This window comes from Epinephelus lanceolatus, chromosome 3, assembly GCF_041903045.1.
Source record: "Epinephelus lanceolatus isolate andai-2023 chromosome 3, ASM4190304v1, whole genome shotgun sequence".
Taxonomy (NCBI): domain Eukaryota; kingdom Metazoa; phylum Chordata; class Actinopteri; order Perciformes; family Serranidae; genus Epinephelus; species Epinephelus lanceolatus.
In genome coordinates, this window is record NC_135736.1 from 30,042,597 (window position 1) to 30,068,203 (window position 25,607).

The following is a 25,607-nucleotide window of genomic DNA, read 5'->3' on the forward strand; positions in this document are numbered from 1 at the left end:
TAGAGGGAAATACTGTAATTTTATTGAAATATATAAAATGAAGTTCTCGTGTAAGGGGAGCGTGTCATCAACAGTTTGCTGATCCAAAATAAATCAACAGTACAAAGATGACTGTAGGAATACAAAACATAAACATTATAGCCTCTCTGACAGAAGACAGCTGCATGCATGGATGAGTGTGTCCTGTAAATTACACCATCTTCCAAATATGAACCATTTAACATAATTTCCCTCAACCACTTATTTACACTGTAAGCATAGTAAAGCTGTGCTATGGAGACGCATAGCCAGGTATCTTAGATGTACCATAAATGGGGTCAGGAGTCAAGAAAAAAATCTGAGCTTTGGCCTCAAACTGCTTCTAAGAAATGAGATCAACTGACAAAAAGTACAAGGCTGAAATATACTCTAAGCATCACAACTGATGACTCATCAACAAATGTGACTGATGTACATCTCTACACTTGCCGAGTTAATTTCTCCTCATTACTCTTCCACCAATACTGCAGGCATGACCCAAGAAAAGAAATACAGAAACTTCATTTTGTTGCTTTTTAATGAATGAAATATACTTCATTGCCACATCCTGAACTTTTGTCAACATGTAAAACTGTTACAAACGGAGGCAGAATAGCCTGAAATATGCATAAATGAATATCACAGACATATCAGACAGGTGAACAAGATTGAAAATAATTTCCAGATACAGAAGGTTTGCTTTTATATTGTAAGGTAACCTGTCCAGAATCTATTGCCGAGCATGTGAGCTGTAAAATCCTTAACTGCAAGCAAAGTCAGAGTGCTCAAAATATTGCTTGTTTAATTTTTTTAAGTACTTTTTACTTTTTTTTTTTTTTTTTTTTTTTTTTACACACATTATCTCCAATTTATTTCTCAGAGAAGGGCTTCCAGAGTATACTGACCCTACTGTGAGTTTCAAATAACCACCCAAACAGTGCCCAAACGCTTCTCACTTTGACTGCTTTGCTTTACAAAGTGAACATTTGGCCTCAGAGGCCAGAAATGCAATAAAAAAAAAAAAAAAAAAAAAGAACAAAAAAAAATACCTTCTCATAAAGGATCAGAACCAGAAGTTACAAAGCACGTCGTCCTTGAAATACTTTCAAATCATTTGTGGCAGAAAAAAAAAAGGTTAGATCCTCGTTGAGCTAAATTACTAAGTGCTCACTGACTGTACAGTATGCTCCGTCTTTTATGTGCTTTTTTTTCCCCCCATTTTTAGCACTTTACATGGAAAGAAAAATAAGAACGGCCGAAGCAAAGCAAGAGACAAGACACCCAAATTCATCTCCCACACGCCCCCGCCTGTCCGCCTGTCTGTCTGCAGCTCTGACTCCAATGATTCTTGAGAAACAGATACAAAGACCGAGGCGAGAGGGGCGCATCCAACCCCAGAAATAAAGAATTTTCTTACCAAAAAAAAAAAAAAAAAGTCAAAAAACGGTGATTAACAAGATGAATGGAACTGAACGCCTGGGCGACTTTTTCAGTCTGCTTTCACCGAACGTCAATGCTGGTTTGTTTAATGACAACACTATCAGGAGAGGGACAAGGAAACTTTAGACTGCCAGCATGCCCGGTATCAGGGGGAAAACATGCCAGAGCGGAAACGGGGTGTAAGAACATGTAGACACCCCTCCTCCTCCTCTTCCTGCTCTTCCTCTTCCTCTTGTGGATTAGTTCTTGATTACCCCTCCATCTCCTTCGCTTACAAAACGCTTCCGTCCTCTGGTGGGGGAAAGAGAGATTGAGAAACGTGAGTGTAAATTCGTTACGTACCTTACAACATTAAAAAAAATTAGGCTACATATATTTAATTTTTTGTACTGTACTATACGGTACTTTCTCTATTTGTTCCTTTTCTATGTGTAAAAGAAATATCTGTGCTCTTTTATGCCTGCTGTGATTGTGGTGCATAAAGTGTGGCATAGACATTGAAAGCTCCAACTTGTGAATACACCATCCAATAGATCTGGTCACCAGTTGTAGCTACTCTATACACCGATCAGCCAAACCACAAAAACCACTGACAGGTGACGCGAGTAAGATTGATCATGTTACAGTGCAGTATTCTGCTGGGATACCTTGGCATCCTGGCATTCATGTGCATGCCACTTGACACACACCACCCACCTAAACACAGCTACAGAGCAAATACAGCCCCTCATGTCAACAGCAATGCCCAATGACAGTGGCCCTCCCAGCAGGACAATGTGCCACAAAAGCTGTTCAGGAACGGTTCGAGAAACTTGACAGATAGCTCAAGGTGTCAGCCTGGCCTCCAAATTAGCCAAATACCAAAGGGATTGATTATCTATGGCAGTGGTTCCCAACTGGTGGGTTGCAGGTCCATTCTTAATGGCCTGCAAGTGACTTGAGAACATTTGTAAAAAAACACACTTTATTTTGAAGTGCAGTGAATTTCTGGTGTATAGCTTTTATTTCAAAGCACCATTTCCTGCTGTAGAGTGAGTGACTAGTGGACAGCTACTTGACAGAGACAGCAAACTAGCTCAGCCAAATGCCAAGTACGACGTTGAATATATTAAACTGTGTGGACCTTGAACTAATGACTGGACCCCTTGGCTGAGCCACTGATCTACGGGATGTGCCACTATGCCACAACCCAGGAGGACGCCCCCAGAGGTACTGTGTCTATGCCTCGACAGGTCAGAGCCATGTCCGATCCAAGGAAGTCTGACCCTTTATCAGGCGTACCAGCACATCCCAGAGTTGCTTGATCTGATTGGGATCTGGGGAATCTGGAGGCCAAGACAACTCCTTGAGCTCTCTGTCACATTCCTCGGGCCATTCCTGAACAATTATTGGGGTGTGGCTAGGGGGGCCATTATCATCATAGGGTGCCATTGCCGTGGTCTTTTTGGGTGGCTGCACGTCAAGTGGCATCCACATGAATGCCAGGACCAAAGATCTCCAAGCTTTGATGAAGATGCAGTGGTGTCCTTTCTTCTTCTTTGGAGAATCTCTGTCCTTGAGCTGAGAGGTACCTGATTTGGTTGCATGCTGTTGGATGATGTGCTGGGAACCCTGTTTCAACTTCACCAACATGTTGGTTTGGGTATTTTCATGGGATTTGATGGCAGTAAGAAAAATATAAAATAAGTCATTGTCTTTTTTTAAGTGCTAACTAATAGCCAGCTCACCTGGAGGGGCAGGCATCCCTCAGCTGTTTGGTGATGACAGCCTCCTGGTAGCAGAGGTCCACAAAGGTCTCCATGATGGAGTGGGCATGCGGCACATCAAGGCTGATTTCAGGGAGTTCATCGTAGACACGCTTGAAACCCTACATGACAAACACAAATACACAATGCAAGTTTGGTTAAATCATGTCTTTCACATGGACAAAGATATTTTGAACTTTAGTTAGGCTGAAATCTAAAAAGGCACTGACTCTGTTCATCTGATCCACAGTGATGAGGCCTGTTTTCCAGAAGGACTGCAGCAGCTTTATCATCACGCGACTGGCAGTGGCTTCTTCTTTTGACTCCAGCACCATCACTACAGCCTGGAAACAGGAGACAAAACACATGTGTAAGAGAGAAGGAGAAGTGTGTTGCCAGCATTTGTCTTTAATGTATGATATCATAATAATAAAGTCAAATCAGTCGAATCAAGATGATGACAAATGATCTTCTCATAGACATGTAGGCTGCACATTTCACCACATGGTGGCGGTGTTTGCCCTCTGCCTTTATTTTCTTCACCAGAGAGGAGAAGGTGCAGTTGTTTCACACTTCACACATGAAAATTATTTTTTTAATTTGTGGTTATTTGTAGATAATAAAAAACTATGTCTGAAAAAGTCCAGCTGGGGGAATCTGTTCTTAATGTGCTGCATGTGTAGAACAAATAGCACCAGGCTGTGCAACATCATACTGGGTACACACACAACTGAGGCCGAATAAATAAGAACCAGATTGGACATTTGGTCACTAATTCATGATTGCCTGTTTTTAAAAAAACAAAAAACAAAAGGAGATGTCACACAGTGGAGAGTTAATTATCTTTACTTAAATGAAGAACCATCGCAAATACATTAATCCGGCTACATCCTGTACTTAATCACTGAGCCGTTACACTTGTATGGAGGAAACACAGCTCCGCGTTATGCAATGTGCCTCTTCATTTTGGATCGATTGATTTGGACTGAGCTGTGTTAGTGCGAATGAGAGGACGCCTCTGCCAGACACACAGTGTCCTTGGCAGAGAACAGAAGTGACAGTCACCAACAAGTTGCTGGTTTTCCGCTGCACTTCACTTGTCAGGCACCAAGAGGAGAAAATACCCTTTTAAAAAGAGTCTCACTGTGCTGATTTTATCTCATTGTCATAATGTGGGAGAACACGGAGATACCTGACATAAAAGTCTGACATGTTTGACATTATCTCTGCAAATATGATTTATACTTGACTGCTTTTTATGCCAAACACCTTTTCGGTTTTATATGTTGTTTCTAGTTTTGTCTTGTTCCGAGTCATGCTTCTGCATGTCAGTGTTTTAATGACTTTCAATCTGTGTGCTTCGGCTTGTCGGTTTTCTTGGTGAATATGTCGGAAAAGTGGGGCGTCGGTAGCGTAGTGGATAGTGCCGGCACCCCATGTACAGAGGCATCGCTTCGCTGCAGCAACGGCGGGTTCGAATCCGGCTCGCGGCCCTTGGCTGCATGTCAGTCCCCACTCTCTCTCTGTCTCCCCATTTCACTCTCTGTCCTGTCATTAAAAGGCAAAAGAGCCCACAAAAATAATCTTTAAAAAAAAAAAAAAAAAGTCTGAAAAGTATGCTATGTGTAGGTTGCGTGACGACAGAACAAAAACCAAACTAAGACTGATACAGTGACATAAGCCCCGTTTCCACCAAGCAGTTCAGTTCAGTACGCTTTTTTTCCCATTTCCACTGTGAAAAGTTGTGGATGGTACCAATGGAGCATTTCCATACCGTTCCCATTTTTGGTCCCCCCTCTGTTGGGGTACCTAGCACACAGATCTGGTACTAAAAGGTGGAGCTGTGAACACTGCAGTCTGTTGATTGGTCAGTAGTGGACGGTCACTCTGCTCAGGGCTGAGCTGTGGCTGGTTTTGAGGCTCATGTAACCACTGTTCATACTGTGGAGTTATATTAGTGGACTACAACTATAAAATAAAGGATGTTTGCTGCCTCTCGCAGCTGCTGGAGTCGAAGAAAACATGACTTAATTCACTGGCTGACTAACGACAACTTTTAAGGTGGAACATTAACTTGTAATGTTTCTCAATGCATGAGGTGATGACGTGAATCCATCAGCACATCTTAAATATTCCACATGACAACTCTGACCATCACCTAAGTTTCTATATGACATACACTTTAAGTAATGAGTGGATCTTCAAGTGTTTATATATATTAATTTTGACCAAGTTATGTGAACTGCATATAATCTAATCCTCACTCAAAGGGGAACATTGTTCCTGTGGGCTCCGGCAACACTAAACCCCAGAGCTTGCCTGAGAAGGACTAAATACACAAACCTACTATTCTTAAATATGCCAAGGAGAGAGACTCTCACTGCAGCCTGTTCTATTTTGTTCTGAAAATGTTAGCGTGCAGCCTCGCTCTGCGGACGATAGACGACGTGCAGACACTGTGTCATCAGTAATGAGGAAATACAGTGAGTGCTGGACGGAGCAGTGGGTGACAACAACCCCACCCACATTTAAAAGGTATCATTTGCGTTGGAAACCCTAGGGTCTAGGTACCATGTCTGAAGGGTTACTTTTGGTTCCAAAGGTACCATATGCAAACTGTTTGGTGGAAACGAGGCTTTAAAGTCTTTCATACCTCATAGACCAGCTCGTGGTGGAAGTGTGGGACTTCCAGGTCCCGCAGACAATGCTCTGCCTCTGCAACGTCTCCTGATATCAGGTACTCTTTGAGCAGGAGGTTCATCTGAAACAAACGGACACAGACAAATTGTCTTAGGTGCAGTCTGCACACAGAAAGCGTGGAGTGAAGCAAGGCTGTAACTATTGTAACTGGAGGGGGTTGTTCTGCCTATAAAGTCTGTCAAATGTAATAAATATTCTTTGAAATTCTTCAGTGAGGACTGGACGGACAGACACATCTTTGTCTCTTTCCTCTGTTAAAGACTAAATAAACCTGTTGCTCTGTTTTCTTTTTCACAGAAAGATAGATGAGAGTATTGATGGAACAATGCTGTGGAGATATAAATTACACCGAACTGTCTGTGTTGAAGCACAGGTCATTTTATTTTCCAGCCTTTATCTAGAACAGACACGTCCACACTATTCCATAAGGGGCCATGTGGCTGCATGTTATTTTTGTTCCAACCAATCAAGGGTGCATCAGATTCAACAAATTGACCATTTGAAGTCTGAGATCAGCTGATTAAATGAGCAGAGCCTGGTGTCCTCCTGCCTGGTTGAAACGAAAACCTCAACCACACAGGCCTTTATGGAGCAGTTTAGACATGTCTGATCGAGGACAAACCTTTATTTGTTCCAACACACCCTGGATAACTGTATTTACAGTGGTTGTTACAAAAAAAAGACAAACCAAAAAACAACAAAAAAAAACAAACATATTTTAACAGGCATGAATTCACAGGTATGAACACAGACAGAGCTGACTGAGAGCTCAAGAACACCGGAACCACGTCGCTTAAAAGTATTTCATCAAGCCACCACATATAGGGGGATTTACCTGAGCAATAACCTGACTTCCTTGGGAAATAAAACTCTGCACATATGTCTAACATATCTGACGATCTGCAGTCAGCTAGACAAAACAATCCTGCTCGGAGCTGTGCTTGAATCTTTCAGTCTCTGCCTCACTGGTTGGTACTGCTTGGTTTTGTCACTCTCACTGCTGAGCTGCACACTCACCAACCATCTTGCTTAAAAACCTATTTATGGATCAATTTGTCATCCCGCTTGAGATTCGAGGGGAGGGTGATTGATGCAACAAGTTCAAAAACCCTCAAAGCTAGACCGACAGCTGTGAGTCAACTCTGGATCTAATTCACTGAGCTCAGGGAATGTGTGGTCGTCCGAGCATCTGGGAGGAAAAAAAAACAACATGAGGGGGTGTAATGTGGACAGGCAGAACGGTGACAGAAGGGAGGACAAAGAAATCGAAAGGATTAGAAGAGGCTGAGAGTGAGAGCGCAATAATGTGAATATAAGGGGAAAGTGAGAGCAGCGAGTGAAAGAGGCCTTGTGCCTCCTGCAGCCCAGCGGGTTCCCCCCTGAGGCTGTGCACAACCAGGCAGGAAATCAAAAACTGGACAGGAGAGCCCGTGGCTCTGAGGGCTGCTGAGGCTTACACAGTGCTACGTGACTGAAAACACTGACAGACAACTCTCGTGCGCAAAATTCCTTAAAATGTGGCATAAAATTCAAATTGACAGACATGAAGACGTGCACTTGAATCTCCCACGCCACCCACACAAGCACAAATAATTCCAGAAATTCCACATCACGGAACAATAATTGTAAACAAAGACGAAGCGGAAAGCACGTGGAGTTTAAGTGTGACGACTCTGTTCAGTTAAAGGCTAGGGTGTGTATCCGTGTCGGCTCCTCCTGTGCCCTAATTTTTCACGATTCCAAATTCTCAGGAGAGAAAAGTGCTCTGCTGACACAGCAACACAACAGAGGGTTGGCCTGTGGCTCTCTACCCAGCATGCATTTCTACCTTCTGTTTACCGTATGTAAGAAGCAGAGCTTGTCAATACAAACACTCTGACCTCAGGTGTAAGGGATTATGCATTAAATCATTTTGAATATGCAAACAAGCGCATGATTCTACAGTTTACCGTTTTTCTTAAACTTGCTTACCTCTTTGACGAGATGTTTGACGGGTCTCTGGCCTCCGCCCACGCCCCACACATTATCTAGACGAACCATCTCCCTCTTCATGGTCAGCAGCACTTCAGCACGGTCTAAAGCCACTCTGAAAGCAGGAAACGCGACACCAAAATATAATTTTCTGCACAGAAATGGTCATGTCTAAGTCTAGTTTGCTCTGGCGATTTACCCAATTTAGCACGGAGGTCCAAATTACAAAGATAAAATCACAACACCGATGTTTTATTCTATTCAAACATTATCTGATGAACATACTGTACTACAGGAGAGCAAGACATTTGCTTCCCTTAATAAAAATGAAAGGTAGACACTTTTCTTAACACAGAAAGGAGGAAAGTTTAGGTTGTTTAGTGAATAAGTTATTGTATCTGCATTTTATTTTGCCCGTCTCGGCTCACCTGGCATGCTCACAGTCCACTTTGCCCTTGTAACAGTCCAGGAAAGACATGGGGAGGACGTGGTCCGCTATGGCTCTGGCTACAAACTGGCCTAACATCTGACAGACATTGAAAAAACATCAGGATGTAGCTCTATATCACAATTTTTTTTTGTAGTCCAATGTGTAAAGCAACTGGACAAAGTTTAGACGTCTACCTGTGGAGCCTCCGGTGTGTCCAGTATGAGGTCTGGCAGCTCTTTGAGTATCTTGTCGAAGGCTCGGGCCATTTCACTTTGTGACAGCACCTTGCCCGACAGATCAGACAGCAGGCGGGAGGTCAGCTCTCTGTGGCTGGCCTTGCCTTCCAGGGACAGGGACACGGCCAGGGACGAGAACTCATACTTGTGTTGGCCCAGGTTGAGCTCCTTCAGCAGCATCTGACGGCAGAAGGGACAAATAAGAAAATTTAAGACAGTAACGAAGCTAAATGATTGGCTCTGAATCAGTGTGAACTGAACTGTGCAGCCTCTAAACGGTACTGTAACTGATCTAAAGTTCTCTGTTACACTGAAAACACCAAGCGGTGGAAAAGTTTGACTCACTGCAATAATTATATTTCTAATTTTTCTACGACCGGGAGGCGTATCATGTGTTTGAGGAGGCAAAAAATTCTTTGTAACATCGGTCGACATGTGCCTGGAGACACAGGACTTGTTGACTGATTGGCTGCAGGAAATCTCTGGTCCCAAAAGTTTAACTATCCCCAACTTGTAGTTTAACCGCAATTTGTTGCAGAATCAAACAGCCACTGCTTGGAGTGGCCACCACTGCATTCCACGAACCAGGCTTTGGCAACTTTTTCTATGAAAAGAGCCATTTTTGGCCAAGAAAGGAAAAAGAAATTTCCGATTCTTAGATGCATCGCAATTCGGACGTGGACAAATCTGAATCGATTCACAAACGTCCAAATTTTGATTATTTAAATCTGTTAATTAGAGTAATACAGAAGGTTCTAAATAATGCGGAACTAAGAAGCGCGGTACGTGTCATCTCCGGGACACTTTGGGATGCGCACCTGGAGCAGACACGCCGACGCGCACAGAGGAAAACAAACATGGCTGACCGCTACCCACCTCGCTGTGAGAGCTGAACAGCTTCTTCTAATTTAAAAGCAGATGTGTGGAAATACTTCGGCTTCTACAACGTTGATGGCGGACGCGAACTGGACAAGAGCCACGTTATGTGTAAGCTGTGTCGTGCTAAAATAAAATACTTTGGCAACACAACAAACATGAGAAGCCACGTAACTCGATTCCACCTGACGGAGGAGTCAGGGAGACGGCAGGCTGTTGTTGCTGCGGCAACTAGTGGCGCTACCGACCAGAGAACAATCGAGGAAGCAATTAGAAAGCTGCCACCCTCATCGGAAAAGGCGAAGCGAATTACGAAGGCCATCGCGGCCTTTATTGCCAAGGATTTGCGTCCTTATTCTGTCTTGGAAAATCAGGGATTTCGAGCACTGCTGCATACACTGGAGCCCAGATACACCATCCCATCCCAACGCTATTTCACCGACACTCTACCATCAAACCAAAACAGAAGTCATGGCCTCACTGTTGAAGGCAGGTAGGAACGCAGTTACATGTGATGCGTGGACGTCTGTCGCCACCGAATCATTTGTTACTCTAACTGCTCTTGTGATTTAAGATACCTGTTGTTACCTTTGGTTCCGTACAACGAAGTTGTAACTTTCCAGTTTGCAAGCATTTCCATTTATATGTTTAATAAAATATAATGGAAATGAATTCAACTCTTTCTTATTACAAATGCACTGTTTTTAAAAATTGCAAGTGTTGAATGCTTATTCAGTGTTGTGAAAAAGTGCATCAATATACATAAATTAAAGATGCATCAATAATCGTTTTATAATCGAATCGTAGCCCCTGAATCGTAATCGAATCGTGAGGTGCCCAAAGATTCCCATCCCTATTCATTAATATGATTTACTAAAAGGTGGCTACTCTGCAGTGGGCTATTCATAATTATTTAGCACTTTAATCTCTCCACACACTATTAAATCCTCTAATTTCCTCCGAGACTTTTCCCTTTTTGGATTTGGAATCCATAGCTAGCTTTGCACGAGAGACTCCAGGCTAGCCACCACTACACTGATTTTTTAATTCGATGTCTGGGCTACACATTTTTACAGTTGTAGAATGCAATAATCAAGTTAGGTCTACAATAATAACTAATGAAAATCTCAATGTTAAAAAACAATCTTTATTTATGTCCATATAACTATGTGTCACAGCTACAAGAAGCCAATAGAGAGGGCCTGAAGAGCCTCATGCAGCTGCCTAGGTAGGTTGCCCACTCCTGCCGTAGACCTTGCAGAGCAGCTCAACGCAGGCTGCACTTGACCGCTGCTTGGTGTGTTTTTGGCGTTCCTTGATTCATCTGTACATCAATTCATTCTCTAAACCTGCTCATCCCTGGTCAAAAAAGCACTGACTGACAGGAAGAATAATTTGAAATCACTTACCTGGACCTCCCTTGTGTCTCCATGCTCAAAGTATTCCTGTACAATTGGGTTGACCATGTTTTCCAGTTCCTTTTCATCTATCTCTGGCACAACTGTTGCATAAACTGTGTCACCCTGTGAAAGAAAAACACATTTAAGATGCAGTTCACATCAATTGTCCGTCCAGATTCCTATTTAGGATGGTGCTTCAAATATGGGTGTTGCTGCAAAGAAGCTACATCCTCTAAAACATGGCTGCTTCACACACATCTTCAACCCGGCAACACAGAGGAGATATACAATCAGCAAAGTTCAAGGTGGGCACCCAAGATTAGCGTCACCAATTCAGTGTCCGACCAAATGTCTCCCCTTCTGCTTTTGAGTTATGGTGGAGAGAAAAAAGCTATGTCACAATAAAACTGACCATTTGGATATAAAATTTCATCACTACATAATTTTATCCTACTGGACATATGTGTGAAATTTGTGTCATAATCTGCTTACGAGTTCTTGATTATGGCCAAAAACATGCTTTGAGAAGCTTGACCTCTGAGCACCAAAATCTATTGAGTTCATGCTTGAGTCCATGTGGACGTTTGTGCCAAATTTGGGGAAATTCCCACAAGACTTGTTTTATTGTGGATTTTCATATTATATGTTGTATTTGCTGCATTTTAAATGTGTTTTGATTGGCTGCTACCTCAGCCAAGTCTCTCTTGTAAAACAGATTTTCGATCTCAATGGGACTTCCTGGTTAAATAAGTAAGAGTTCTCCAGATATGGCGTTCACTAGAACACTAGGGACAGATGGACCAGGAAACATAATGCCTCCGGCCACAGCTGTCACCAGTGCGGAGGCATAAAAAACCCATCTATCCATAAACAAAAAAAAAAATGGATGCACAGTCATTATTAGCAGCAGAAGCCTAAAGTTTACACTATCAAAAAACACTTAACATGGCAGACTAAATCCCTCTTTTATCCATCTTTTGTCTCAACTCCTGCATCAATAAATGCCAAGGAGGTCAGTTAAAACCGGTCCAACTAACCTTTCAGGTGATGTTTTGCTTAACCTGGAGAACAATAGGAAGCACTGATTCACTGAATCTTAGCACAGACTCAACAGACTTAAAAAAACCAGCCTACACACTATAATAACAGGAGAATAACTCCTTGGCCTTTTTAAGAGAAAAGCTGGCTCCAGTTTTAATGTTCCGTAAAATCTAGAGCATAAAAAAATAATTACTCGATTGTCTTGACCTCTTTTGATAAGCCCATGTTTATATAACAGGAAAATAAATATCAGTATAAAGAAGGATTGAAGCCAAAAGCCCAAAACGCTGATTCACTTTCCTGTTTTCTGCTCATGCAGACTGTAGACGGTGATGCGAGAGAACTAAAACAATAATTTAAGGCTACATAGAGGTAAAAGACTGAGCCTGTATCCACAGTTCTTGTCTCAACATGGCTGCCAATGATACTTAAACCAAAGATGGATCAAAAGAGAGGAAAGGCACGCTTTAGTTTCCATTACACAGCTACGAAAATAATATTTCCAGTTTCCCACATACAGGATGACCTGTGCCATTAAAGACATCCTCTATCAGGTGATTCCCTCAGACTGACTCAAAGGACACTGTCTGCACATGTCCTGTGTATTTTTCTGTACCACTCTGTCTCAGTTCCCCTTTAACACACTGACATCTTTCCACCATGCTCCCTCAATATTCAAGGCCAAATTGCACTGCACTTTTCTCAGTCATTATCAACTTTTTTTACTGACAGAAGCCACGTTCCCACTCTGCATTCAGTCAGTGTGACCATAACAGGAGACAAACAAACTCAGCCTTCAGCATCCCACCCAGCATTTGCTTGATAACAGGGTTAAAGATTAAATACTGTTGATTGTGATGGGACGGAGCCACCTGGATGAAGCCATCATGTGAGCAGGTGTGTTTCAAAAAAGAGCTTCGGCCAAATCGTGCGGACTTTGACATCAAACAGCGACAGATTAATTATCCAGTTCAAGTTATGATAAATGTTCTTGGATCGTATGCATCATAAGATAACTCATCACAAGTGATCAGCGCATTGTGTAATTCATTATAAATGCAAGAGTGCATATGCTTGTTGTCTGAGTGCGGACAGTCATTATCTTGTTCGTGGAGCAAAGCCTCTTTTATATTCAGTGTGTTTCATCAGCAGCAGCCCTTCAACATCAGCACGTTTGTTTGACGCAGGAAATAAAAGGTGTCAGCTTTGATCAGTGGGCCTCTTTGGAACAAAAAGCTGCTCCTAACAACAGGTCAGAGCAACAACAACTGTGATAAGCTAACCTCTGCTGGTGATGCTCTTTCATCGGTGGCAGTTCAGAGTGTGCGTGTACAGACTGTTGATGCTCAGGTAGAAAAAACTGTTTAAAAAGTAAAGGATCGACGGAGCAAAAGACGATAAAATGTCCCCTTTGAATTGAGCTGAAACAATTATCAATTAGTTAGCTGAAAGAAAATTAATCTGCGACTATTTTGATTTAAAAAAAAAAAAAAAACATTTCCGGGTCGTTTTTCAGGCAAAACTGTCAAATAGCTTTGCCAATTTTGGGTTTTAAACTGCGGTTTGGACAAAACAAGTTATCTGAAGATGGAACCTTGGAGTAAAATTGTGAAATTCTCAATTTTCTCACAATAGTTGCCAAAATAATAAATATTTCAAGATATCTCTTGGTTGCAGATCAACTGTAATGATGGTCAAAATGTAAAAAATGTAGCTATGTCGCGGCCCTTACACTGAAAATTAAAACTACTAGTAGCTGCGATGCAAACAAGGTTTTGAAATCACATTTTGCCATGGATAGTCTAGGAATGTGTCTACTGCTGCTGAAAACTCAAGGCTAGACGCTGGAGTGCTCCTTTATCCTACTCCATGCCAACTTTCAAGGGCGCAAAGGCAGGTTGTGCCTGACGTTGCTAAGCAACCATTACCAGCAAAGCATCATATATTTTAAGTGTGTATTATTAGGCTTAAAATATTATCCATGGGACAGATATAAAGCTCAGGGAAGCCTCTCTCCTCCATAGTTATCGCAGACTGATATTTATGGGAGAAGGGAGAGAGATCTGCCAGCTGTGATTAGTTGTTCCTTGTCACACGATGTGCGGCACGCGTTGCTGCACTCCAAACTTTGCATTGCAAACTTTGTTTTTATCAGGGCCAGCACACGTGCCGCGTCTTTAAACACATGGAAAATGTGCACTACGTGCTACTCATGTGTCTACTTTGTGCCAACTTTCAAGGGCATGGAGACAGGTTGCGCCTAACGTTGCTGAGCGACCACGACCAGCACTGTCATAGGCTATATCTAAAATCACTCACTCCTCACTATGTAGTCCTCTAAATAAAAATCCCTACATAGTGAGTAGGGAGTAGTGAATGAGTGAATGATTTCGGACCACTGCCTACACAACGACATCATCGCTCTTGTTTTTGAGCGCACCTTCCGCGGATCTAAATTGTCAACGACTGATTTGAGGGCACAAGAGATAAAAATAACACAGCCCAAAGGAAATAAAGTAAACGTATGACATCTAATCACAGACAGCTCAGTGGGGATCATATCAAATGTAATTTTTTTCCCCAACTTTGAGCACAAAACCCAGGCACCACGGTAGCCTAGGAGTGAAGTTGACATCTATGAGCCAGAGCATCCCAAGTTCATGTTCTGCCGGGATCTTTGTTACGTGTCATTTCCCATCTCTCTCTCTTCTCTCATTAACTGTAAACACCTTTAAACTGCCATCTTTGTAAAGGCCCTGACACACCAAGCTGACAATCGGCCGGTGGGTCAATTTTGGGCCTTTGGTGAGCGTCCGTCACCCTAGTTCGTGTAGGGTGTCCCACACCGTAGCCCCCTGTCTGCTTTTTTTTTTTGGCTGAATCAGCATGTTGGATTGACTTGTCGATGGCAGTGCTTATTGGTGAATGAAAGCACTCTGATTGGCAGTTCAGCTCAGTGCATAAGACGAGAAATGGAATTGAGGAAAGTAAACAGAGCTAAAATCAAAATATGCTCTGCTCTTTCAACACTGGATTGTGTTGTTAAGGTGCTAAGTGGCTAACTAGCATCAAGACAGTTTTCCCTTTTTGGATGACAAATACGGACTACTGCCATCTGCTGGTGAGTTACTTCTTCTCACGCAGGAGCATAACGTACATGCTGGTTGGCCATCAGTTGAAGTCTTCGCTTTTCATGCACAGGCACCCAAGGTTTTTGTGAGAGTCCCAACCCTTTCTTCATGAACAGTCCAAGTGTGCTGTACTAACTCACCTGAGCAGATTCATCGTAGTTGGGGTCCCGCATATCAGGCTCCTCATCTTCATAAACCATCCCAGCTGCCCCCCAAACTCCTTTACCACCTGCCCCACCTGGAGACAGCAGACAAACCGTAAAGACATGTTCACTGTTATGGTAATATGAAAAAGCCATTGCCACAAACACAATTAGTGCCAGTGATGCAACACATTTACAACCAAACTAACCGCTACTGATAACAATCAGCACATGTACACAAATCACAGTCGTCATATCTTCATATGATAATTAGTGTCTCTAACATTTATTTCCAATGTATGTCTGGAGGATGAGGTTATAACCTGTCAGGTGATTATTTACACCAAAACCCTGTGTGTTTATTGTTGTTAGCTAGTCACTAGAAAAACAGGAAGCTTATGTCTTAAGCGCTCCTCTACTAAGCTGAACTTTCTCAGGTTATGGAAAATATCCCCGTCTGGACACAGCGCCTGTGGCTGTCCCCTGTAAAAAGGCTGTGGCAGAAAGCTGCATACACCAGCTCAAATGTACCTTTTTTTGGCAGGCCTCTGCCTTTGCCCGTCCTGGATTTGCGGTCATTGGTGTTGACTTTGCCCTTTGGACTGTTTGGGTCACTTCCTGCCAATTCTCCTGACTCAGAGAGGGACTCGCTGGTGGAATTGCGGGACGAGGACTTGCGCAGGCGGCGCTTGGCTTTGGCTTTGAGTCGCGCCTCGTGGAGTGCTTTCTCCTGAGGCGTCCAGTTACCGTTCACCTCCGCCTCATTGAGCAGATCATCGTCAACGCTGTAGGGATGGTCGGCCTCTGCCAGGTTGTCGTCTAAAGAGAACACCCCTGTGGTCAGAAAAATAGAACAGTTGAGTACAGTGAAACGGTTTGGATGTTGCCACAATGAGACGATAACAAACACTGTAAAGGATTATTCAGTTATTGTACTGCCAGAAAACCATGTGGTAGTCACTGTAGACATTGTTGGCCAGACAAGTACACTATTTTGAGCTGGGTAGCGTTAAAAAAGCATTACGATAACAGTACCAATAGCAGTACCCTTAAAGGGATGCTGATAGACATACTCACGAATGTTTGGATAGTATCTCAGAATGCTAAACTGCCATCTTGGTTGGTTGCTCCAACTTCACCTCACCACAGACTATATGTCTAATGTAGCTTCTGCAATAGTGGGCCAGTCACGTGTCGCAATGAATCGGAGAAAACTTGCAGTGATTGGCTGCGAGCAAAACCATACAAATTGTCTTTTTTTCTAGGTCTGGATACAAAACGCATTGAATGCAGGTATCGTGTGAATAGAGACATTTCCATGCTACTTGGTACTGGGTTATTTTGGTCAATACCTTAAAGCAGAGTCCTGCAACGTTTTGTGGACCATACCATATGTCAGGCACCATACCATATGTAGACACAATAGCAACTGTTTGGCAAAGACATGAGAGTGCCACACGGCACACAAAGAGACAGAACTTACAGTCAGTGTCAGAACTCGATCTTATGGAAAGTCTTAATTTAAACTGATAGATGTGATACATTTTTTTCTTTGGTGGCTAACCACTGCCCAGCATTTGCTCAGCACCATTTCATTTTATGTATGCCAAGGGTTTCTACCCGCAAGTTATTGATTTGGTCTTTTAGTAAGGATCTAAACCACAAAAAAGTAAATGCAAAAGGAATACTTAGTCATGACATTTGATCTGCTGCAACAATGTTCATAAAAACATCAGTAAAAAAATTAGGGCGCAGCTCTTAGACAAAAACAGTTACGAGGATATGTGATACATCAGACAGATCATAACTTAAGTGAGACATTACATATTTATGGTCAACCTGCTGATATTGTTTGGCTTGGATTCATCTGCATTGCAAAACACTACCACACGCCAGATAATCTCGGGTGCATTCAGCAAATTGCCCGAACATCTTCACACTGCAGCAACACCGGCTCAGGCCATGAACACAATGCTCTCTGGCTGCATGTTCTACAGCCACCTCCATATGTCCCAGCCATGTTCTGCACACATCAAGCCAAAGGTCACTTAACACCCAAGACACTACACGAGAAGATGGCAGCACAAATTCGCACACACGGTCTTGCGACACTCACCAGCTGTATCAGCAGGCGTAACATTTAAGTGTGACATTTAGTAACTCAATACACTATTCTCCTGGGGGTGTGATGAAATGTATGCAGTAACAAAACGTCTGACCAGGTTGCTTCTTGGAGCTGTGCAGACAACAACAAGTGGGACAGGAGTGTTTCTGCAGGCATGGGAGGAGCAAGGGAGCAAAGGGGAACACATGCTAGAGAAATGCTGACACCACATTTTTTTTTATTCCTCCCGTCTTCTCGCGATCTGTCCGCAGCAGCCGGAGTGAACCTGACTACATATGGCATGGTTGGGTCCATGACTGGTCACATGACAGGGCCGTAGGAGAGGGAAAGCGGCAGGAGGAGGAATGTCTGAGGGTGTAATGAATACTTACAGTTCTTGTGCATGGGCCCAAATGGAAGTTAGAGTTATGGCCCTATAGATTACAGGACATGTAGTGGAAATGCTCGGAGAGGGAGGAGGCGAGGGGGAGACGGTCCAAGCCACAGATAAAACTAACAATCTAAAAAGGAGCTGCAGTCTGTGTGCTGCAAAAGTACCAACTGGGGTTATTATTATCTGGTGCAGGGAAACAACAACATGTACCGCTTTTTAAAAAAGGTATTCAAAGGATCTCGAATGTTTGACTTGGAATGTGAATAACAAATGAAAGGAAGCACCTTTGAGCTAAGTGGGACACCTCCCTGAATTAACCTGTTGCTGTAAGAGCAGCACCACACCCTTGGCCTTCGAAATCTGTAAAACAGCCAGCCATGTGTCATCTCCTCCTCCTGTTCCTCCTCCTTCCCTCATGTAGGCCATGGGGCCTGCCAGCACAATAAATAAGAAACTAACCAATGGCAGCGGGCCATACACAGGACCGGCCAATTGGAAAAGAGCAGAAAAATGAGAAGGCAGAAAAAAGTGGGAGCAGTTTGCCAAGACTAGAGTTGCAAAACGAGCAGAACAAAACGCAGCCGAGCAAACTCAGCTTTTAAACCTGGTGGAAGAAGTTGTGTGCCGACTTTAACTGCTGAAAAAGTTTTTGTCTTAATGTTTACTCTATGAAAGGTCTGTGTGTCAACATCGGCCTCATAAAGCTGCAGCAACAAACTCTGCCGTCTTCAACCCTGCACGCCTACCAGAGCACGACAAAATGAATGCCAAACCACACAGCACTGTCATAATGGTTTTCAAACCGCCCCCACATTTAACCAGTTCTTAAACACACAGCCAGATGCAGACCAGCAGAGGACCTCTGCCCCACATGCTGTGTGGGAGCGTTCCACAGCCAGAGAGCGAGCCGCAGCGTTGAGGCATTTAGATTTAGGTCTGCATACAGTAGCAGTTGTGAATGAGAGGGAGGTCAGTGGAGCACATTCCTCCTGAGGGGCAGACCTGGGTTTTACTCAATGTTTGCAGTATTGACATTTTTGGGAGATTGTGTCAAGTTCAACGGCATTACAGTTAGACCTCTCCACTCAAAAACCTGTTGCACTTGTATGTGTAGAGTGGTGTATGTGCCGCGTTTGACTCTCGAAGTTTGTTTTGACATTCATCTGCTGAACTGGAAAAGTTTCTCTGTGCTCACAACTGCAGGTGAACTTGTGAAATGAACATTTACTTAGTCATACATCATGGATATTTCAAATAGCTTAAAAGACTACATGCAATTCAACTATTTCTAACTAGGTCATCAAACTTTTTGTGGAAAAACAAAAGCAGAGGTGTTTACATGTCTGAAAGCTCTGGTCTGGCGTCACTGGGCAAAATTCCCTTTAAACTTTGAGCATACTGTAATTCAAGTGGACCAAGAGAACACTAGACTTCTGCACCTCCTTTTGACTTTTTTCAGGCTTTAGAAAATCTAGACCATGACGGGAGACTTTGGCAAATTACAGGTCATTTCAGAGAGAGGGGGCTCCTCCTGGCTGTTTTCAAATGCAGACACGTGTGTACGTCCCTTCAGGTAAAGCCGGATTCAACGGCAGAGAGTCCTGCAGAGAAAGTTGCCATTCCAGAACTGGCAACAACTGACAATAAATGAAACAAAATGTGTCAATATTGGCCAAGTGTTCCACAGATGGAGAGATAATCTTGCTAATAGTTCAGCCTTCTGCTAACCAGAGGTTGGGGCTCACAGCTGTGGTTCACATTCATGTAGTTAATGTTAGCTAAAGCCTCGACTCACATTGTGTCATCTGCCTCGCTCCCCTTCACTACAGTCCACCTCACCAGGAGGAGAAAATGCAGCAGCTTCAGAGACAAACCCCCAGTCAGTGGCTGCAGCAACCTGAATCCAGCCAGAGCAAACCCCAGCTCTCGGGGACTAGACAGCAGCGCCTCCATGCCAGATCAGCAAACTTTCTTTTGCTGCCATTACACTGGGAAGGCCTGGTTCTGTTTGCCACTGGCCTGCTATGACACACAGCGGCAGTGGCGTTGTCCTGACATTACAACCACTTGCCAAAGGTAAATGACTCTGGAGCTGCCCGTTCTGCTTCTCACCAAGCAGTTCACAACTGTGGGAAGCGACACAGGTGGGCTGGCTAGCTACTTTATTCTTGTGTTATCTGTGGTGTGATAAATGTGCATAAGCCCATGGTTGGTTGTCTGGTGGAGGGACTTAAGCAGGGTTTATATATGTGCAGCAGACCCTACGCCATAGCCTCTGTGTGTGGCCTACGCCGTTGTGAGCATTTATACTTGTGTGGTTGTGTCACTCTGCAGTTACACCTCCAAAACACTAGTCGGTGGCAGAGGTTTCTGTGAAGTGCTGTTAAGTTTAGTTGATTCAAAACACACCCAAGTAACACATTAAACAAACAAAGCACTTGTCCTTTGCTTGACACATTTTCCTCACAAATATAACATGCTAACGTTATTAGCACAAGCCTATGGAATTTTACATTGTACGAATTAGCCTAGCGGCCAGCGAACTCTCCCTCTACTCATACGAAGCCAGCGACAACAGCAACATTTAACAAAAGGTAACGTTACAAATTTCAGCTCCATTACAGCTCACAAGGTTCACTGACAAAACAACTGTCTTATACTAAACATGTTTTCCAAACAAATAGCCTATAATGTGCTAACGTTATTAGCGCCAGCCTATGGCATTTCACATTGTATAAATTAGCCTAGTGACGAGCGGAGATTTCCTCTGCTCATATGAAGCCAGGATAAATCACACAAGACTTAAAATGCTATATTGTGGAGGCTTTATTGTTTCTTGTTTGACAATTTTTTGCCTTTTCCAGATTTCTGCCTATCCCAGCTTTAAATCATGTCTGTAGGGGCTCTTAAAAGACAGCGAGACATTTCTAAGTAGATGACAGATTTGTTTTGCACGCCTACTGTCAGAAGCAACTAAACTAATCTCACAAAGTGCTTTCATTTAGATTCAGTAGACCTTTGTGAAATGAGCCAAGTTTTGTGGGTCTCTGTGCATCTTAAAAAATACATTACAACAAATGCAAGACTGCCAGCAACTTACACATCACAAATTTTGACACTTCTGTGTAAAATGTTCCAGGTAACATGCAAAGAACAACAGATCTGTTTTCACAAGCTGGTTGTACACAAGGACTGAGACAGAGGTAGTGCATTAAGGGCAGTTTGTTATTATTCTAAGATGCATCTGCAATGCCTTCATACATCTCCTCCTTTTCTTTATTCCTCTCCTTTTGGTGTTTAGTCTGCATTTGTTTGTGAAATGCAACAGTGGCCCAGACTCTCAAAAAGGAAACATAGGTCTCTTTAATATCCTAGTTAAATAAAGGTCAGCTTTTAAAGATCTACTAGAAAAGATCTTTGTCTACCCACGCACAGAAAAACATAAAGCAAAAACATGTGTGTTGTCCTCTGAGGTCAAACAAGCATCTGCACAAAAACACAGTGGACAGTAGAAAACAACTCTACTGTATATGGTGCTGTGGTGATAATCTATCAGAGGAGTAAAGGGTGTGGACGTCCTTGGGGTTTAACTGTCATTTCATTTAATGACAGGAGACTTGGGGCAAAATTTTGCTTAAAAACATGTTTTGGACTCATCGCCTGAACTTGTGTGCTTATGATGATTCATGTTTAAATTTACAGCAGCAACAACAGAAGCTGGGGAACTGGCCGCAGAATGCTCCACAAATAAAAGCACAAGGGTTGCCATGTGTGAAACAAGCTTGTTTCTCGTTTTATTAATGCAGGGTGAGAAAAAGGAAGTTAATTTAATGGAAAGGTGTACAGATTTGCTGACTGTGCTTCTTGAGTCACCCTCCGTAACAGCTGCAGAGCAACAACAGATAAAGTGCACGGGGAAGTGCGTGCAACAGATTAGAGCTACGCAGATAAACGGTTAAGAGGTCGATAATGTTTTTTTCTTTAATTATGAGCAGATCGCTTCAACAGATTTACAGTAAAACACCACTTCGCTCAGTTTCCAAACTAAAGGTCTTGCAGCAAACGGATGGTGTGCACAAACATATTTTCATGAGTGTGTGTGTGTGTGTGTGTGTGTGTGTGTGTGTGGGGGGGGGGGGGGGGGTTAACAAAAGATGAGAGTGCAAGAACATAACACAATGTGTACTCAGCAGGCCACGAAGAGATCTGGCTTGACACTTATGGCAGTGGGTTTCTTCCATGATGCTTGTAACGCATGTATTTTACACAAGGCGCTGTGGAAATGTTGTAACAGGTGGGGCTCTAAACAGGCTTTAAAGCTGCATCTATAGGCGACCTCTCACAGCACAGACCGGCTCTGTGTTGCTCCGCAAACTCATCCAGGCCAAACACATTATTTATGGTGAAATATTACTTGATACGTCGCTTAGTCCAGTGACATAAAACGAATCCAGTCAAACTCTTTGGGCGCTGATATCTGTGTTTTGCCGATTATTGAATTTCTGCTTGAGGGTTGAAGAAAGTTTATGTTCTCCTTTAGTCAAAATACCAAAAATGCTTTCTCAAAGTTCATGCGATAAAAATAAAGGTTAATGGAAAACACAAACCTGACAACCAAACCAAAATACATATTTTTTCTCTTACCTGTCAAGCTCTTTATCAACCTAGATTTTTTTGGTGCAAGCTGCAGAGTGTTAGAGATATCGCTGTAAAGTTGTCTGCCTCCTCTCCAATATAATGGAACTAGATGGCACTCGGCTTGTGGTGCTCAAAGCGCCCAAAAAGTACATTTGAAAAACTCAAAAGTGGCTGAAATGAGGTGAACAGACTCAAAACTTTATCTTATTGGATAATACAGATGTGGACAAAGATTTCCTTTGGGGACATAATTTACAAATAAAATTGCAATATATTTTATCACAATACTCAGCATATTGCAACATATTTAAAATCGCAACAATATTGTATCGTGACTTAAGTTCCGCGATAATATCGTGTCGTGGATCCTTCGGTGATCCCACCCCTAGTAGATGCACACTTTCTTCTGCATGGTAATATGGTTGACGGGTGTAATTCATAGAAAATATATGGTTGCTTCATGAAACTGCTCACAACAAGGTCTGTGGATAATATTGAGTAACTGGGTCATGATTTCTGGAAAGAGACATTGCTGTTGAGATTTTCAAATGTATTTTTTCTTTTTTTGGGCACTATGAGCACCACAAGCCAAGCGCCATCTACTTATATTTGAGAGAAGGGAGGCATCTCAACAGCCGATATCTCCAACACTGACACTCACAGCAAAACAATTTAGACTAATAAACAGCCCTACAGATAAGAGGAAAATATGTATCTTTGATTTGGGGGTGAACTGTTCCTTTGAGGCTTCAAGATGTGGCGTGAAAGCTCCGAATACGCTAGTAGGTGGACCATGAGTTGAGAACTTTAACACTTAACAAATATGATGGTTTTAGATATAAAAAATGCAACAAGAGGCTTGATTTTTACAGATATTTATCGTTTTAAAATCAAATACGTTGGGTTATATGTCTGCTAGTCAGACTAGAATTGTTAAGACATCACTTGGGGCTATGGTAACTCAACTAATTAATTTATAGTAAACCATAATCGCTGGTTATGCCCCAAAGCAGATCCTTAACCCCAGAACAACTGATCATTGGGGAAGATGCATAACTGATAAGACTTGTGTGCTATACCATTCAGCTTTTACATATTTCCCCATACTGCTGTGTGAGTCCAGTGCCCAGAGTGACCCACAACGGATCAAGGAGTTGTTTTGCCCCTTTTTCCCCAGCGCAGACAATAGAGTCTTTGACAGTGTGTGTGTGTGTGACCACCTAATCGACAGAGGCTGCTCAATGAAGCGTGTCTGACCTTCCTTGAGAAAAAAGGTCAGTCAAGTACATGCAGAACAGCCCATCTGTGCACCCAAGCACCAGTTGCTTTCACACACTCACCACCATAACACACCAGTAACAAACCATGTGGTGGCTCACTCTCACATGCACTGATTTACCTCGGTGTAACCTCAGGTGAATCAGCTCTGTGTGTGTGTGTGTGTGTGTGTGTGTGTGTGTGTGAGGTTAAATGCCACTCACATGTGTGATATCTCAGGGTGAACTGGTTGTGGTGCTAACAATACATTTCTATGACTTATGTAACCTTTAAATACACAGCCACGGAGAGATTATGTAAGGCTTTCCTATTGGCTCTTATAGTAGGCTATACATGTCGACGTCATCGGCAGGCTGAGCGAGGAGAGCACGGAACCTTGTGTACCATGGGCTCAAATATCATTCACACAGCCACTGTGGAGTAAACACAATCACTATCCAGACAGTGTGCGCATTTGGGGACGCATGGTGGATAGATAGATGATAAATTAAATATGTTTACTGCATAGATTGTGCGATTTAAATCAGAAAACTGCTTCCTGTTGATGCAGTTTTCCAATGATGACACTGATCGAGTCGCATTTGCTTGTTGAAATATATAATATCATGCAGGAACAGGATGTTTCCTGTGCTGCGCCTCGGTTTAAATACAGGTTCAAACACAACCGAAGTAGGTGATTGCGGAACTGTACCAATTTGCACATGCACGACCAGGGAAAAAACAGGAACCAAAACAGCTCAGTCTTACTCATGCATGCACTTGTTTAACACCGAGAATGAACAACAGTTGAACGTCTGTGTGTATAAAAATGCACCCAGCAGCTGCTTTAGTGTGTGTGCAAACAACGACTTGTCAAAGCGGAAGTAAGTGTTGTGGCCTCGTCCAATCAGAAACGCGAAAGGGTTAAATGTAAAAGCAGCACAACAACACACAGCGTCTGAAAGCTCTTAAAACGCACAAAACGCAAATGGAGTTTGGTGCTGGTCGCAGCGTCCGACGCGCGAAGCTGCACCCGCGTGCAGAGCTTGTTGCTCCAGTGTTTTGTGCGAGTGTGTGTATATGTGTGTGTCTGATGTACACGGAGCACATGGTGGAGCATGGCTGGCGCTGCAGCCCATCCCATGCACGGACAATAGATGAGGGAGAGCACGCCGAGCAGGCCCCTCGGTGGCTACCCGACACTGTGCACCCGATGTCGGCTGAATTCATTCACTCACCGTCGGCTTTGGGAGCGGAGGTCCACGTATCCACTTCGGTCGCCATGGCGCTCTCTCTCCCAAATGCTCGATTAAAAAATCCTCACGGTGAGCTCCTCCTGTCGAGCTTCAGCTGCAACAAATCCCCCCCAAAAAACAGCAAGTCAAAATGTCTGCAGAACAAGATGTTTAGTGGAGAAGTGTTTTGGGCAGACTGCACGTGCTGCAGGGGATAAACTAGAGTCCTGATGCCCCTCTTTGTCACACTGCACGGTGTCAGCTGCAGAAAACACACACCAAAAAAAATAAATAAATTGAATTACAAAAAGTGTAGAGATACTAAAGAATAAGGGAGTGGAATAACAAAAGGGTTTCGCACTCTTCTCAGCGCTTCCGGCTGGGAAGAGTAAAATAAGAGCGCTGACGGGAGGAAAGTAGGTTAACTAGTCGGAGAGCATTTCAGCAAACAACCTGCAAGATAAACAAAGTCTGTTTTTAACTTTGCAAGAGCGAGCTGAGAGGAGTCACGTGAACAAAACGCGGATGGGGAGTGGTTAGTGGAGGGGGTGGGTGCTGGTCGGCTCTGACCAATCACAGCGCAGGATAAACACGTCTGCTTTAGTGTAGAGCTTTTTTTGTTGTCGCTTGAACTGATTTATCATAAAGAAAAGGACCAGCATTCACACACATATTTATAATATTTAGCATCTATCATGTTTTATGTATTTTATAATTGTATTTCTGATCGTGAGCTATTTTGAATGTATTTAATTATTCTATTATGTAATTCTCCTTCCTTTTGTTGTCAACATGGATTTTACTTATAAAAATTAACATTAAAATGTATCAAGTATAATTTAACAGGA

General features: G+C 43.0%; 1 protein-coding gene across 2 annotated transcripts; it reads right to left on the reverse strand.

Annotated features, from left to right (window-relative positions):
* On the reverse strand, positions 1–25,269 carry pdcd4a (programmed cell death 4a). Of its 2 annotated transcripts, none has more exons than XM_033624599.2 (11): positions 24,763–25,269; positions 15,663–15,965; positions 15,129–15,226; positions 10,826–10,939; positions 8,499–8,720; positions 8,303–8,400; positions 7,875–7,989; positions 5,857–5,964; positions 3,434–3,547; positions 3,186–3,325; positions 1–1,749 (listed from the first exon to the last, which is right to left on the reverse strand). In XM_033624599.2, exons 1-11 carry the CDS (start codon positions 24,806–24,808, stop codon positions 1,698–1,700), a joined length of 1,410 nt encoding a protein of 469 aa, XP_033480490.1. In that variant the 5' UTR covers positions 24,809–25,269; the 3' UTR covers positions 1–1,697. The 2 variants fall into 2 exon arrangements, with proteins under 2 accessions (XP_033480490.1, XP_033480491.1); XM_033624600.2 differs by lacking the exon at positions 24,763–25,269 and adding an exon at positions 17,248–17,363.
* Between the last annotated feature and the right edge of the window lie 338 nt (positions 25,270–25,607).

Excerpts from the sequence above, each read along its gene's own strand:
- pdcd4a (XM_033624599.2), bottom strand. The coding sequence starts at position 24,808 with ATGGCGACCGAAGTGGATACGTGGACCTCCGCTCCCAAAGCCGACG. Across the intron at positions 15,227-15,662 it reads CAGAGGCCTGCCAAAAAAAG|GTGGGGCAGGTGGTAAAGGA; the intron begins GTACATTTGAGC and ends TGCTGTCTCCAG. Across the intron at positions 8,721-10,825 it reads GAGACACAAGGGAGGTCCAG|ATGCTGCTGAAGGAGCTCAA; the intron begins GTAAGTGATTTC and ends TTCTGCCGTCAG.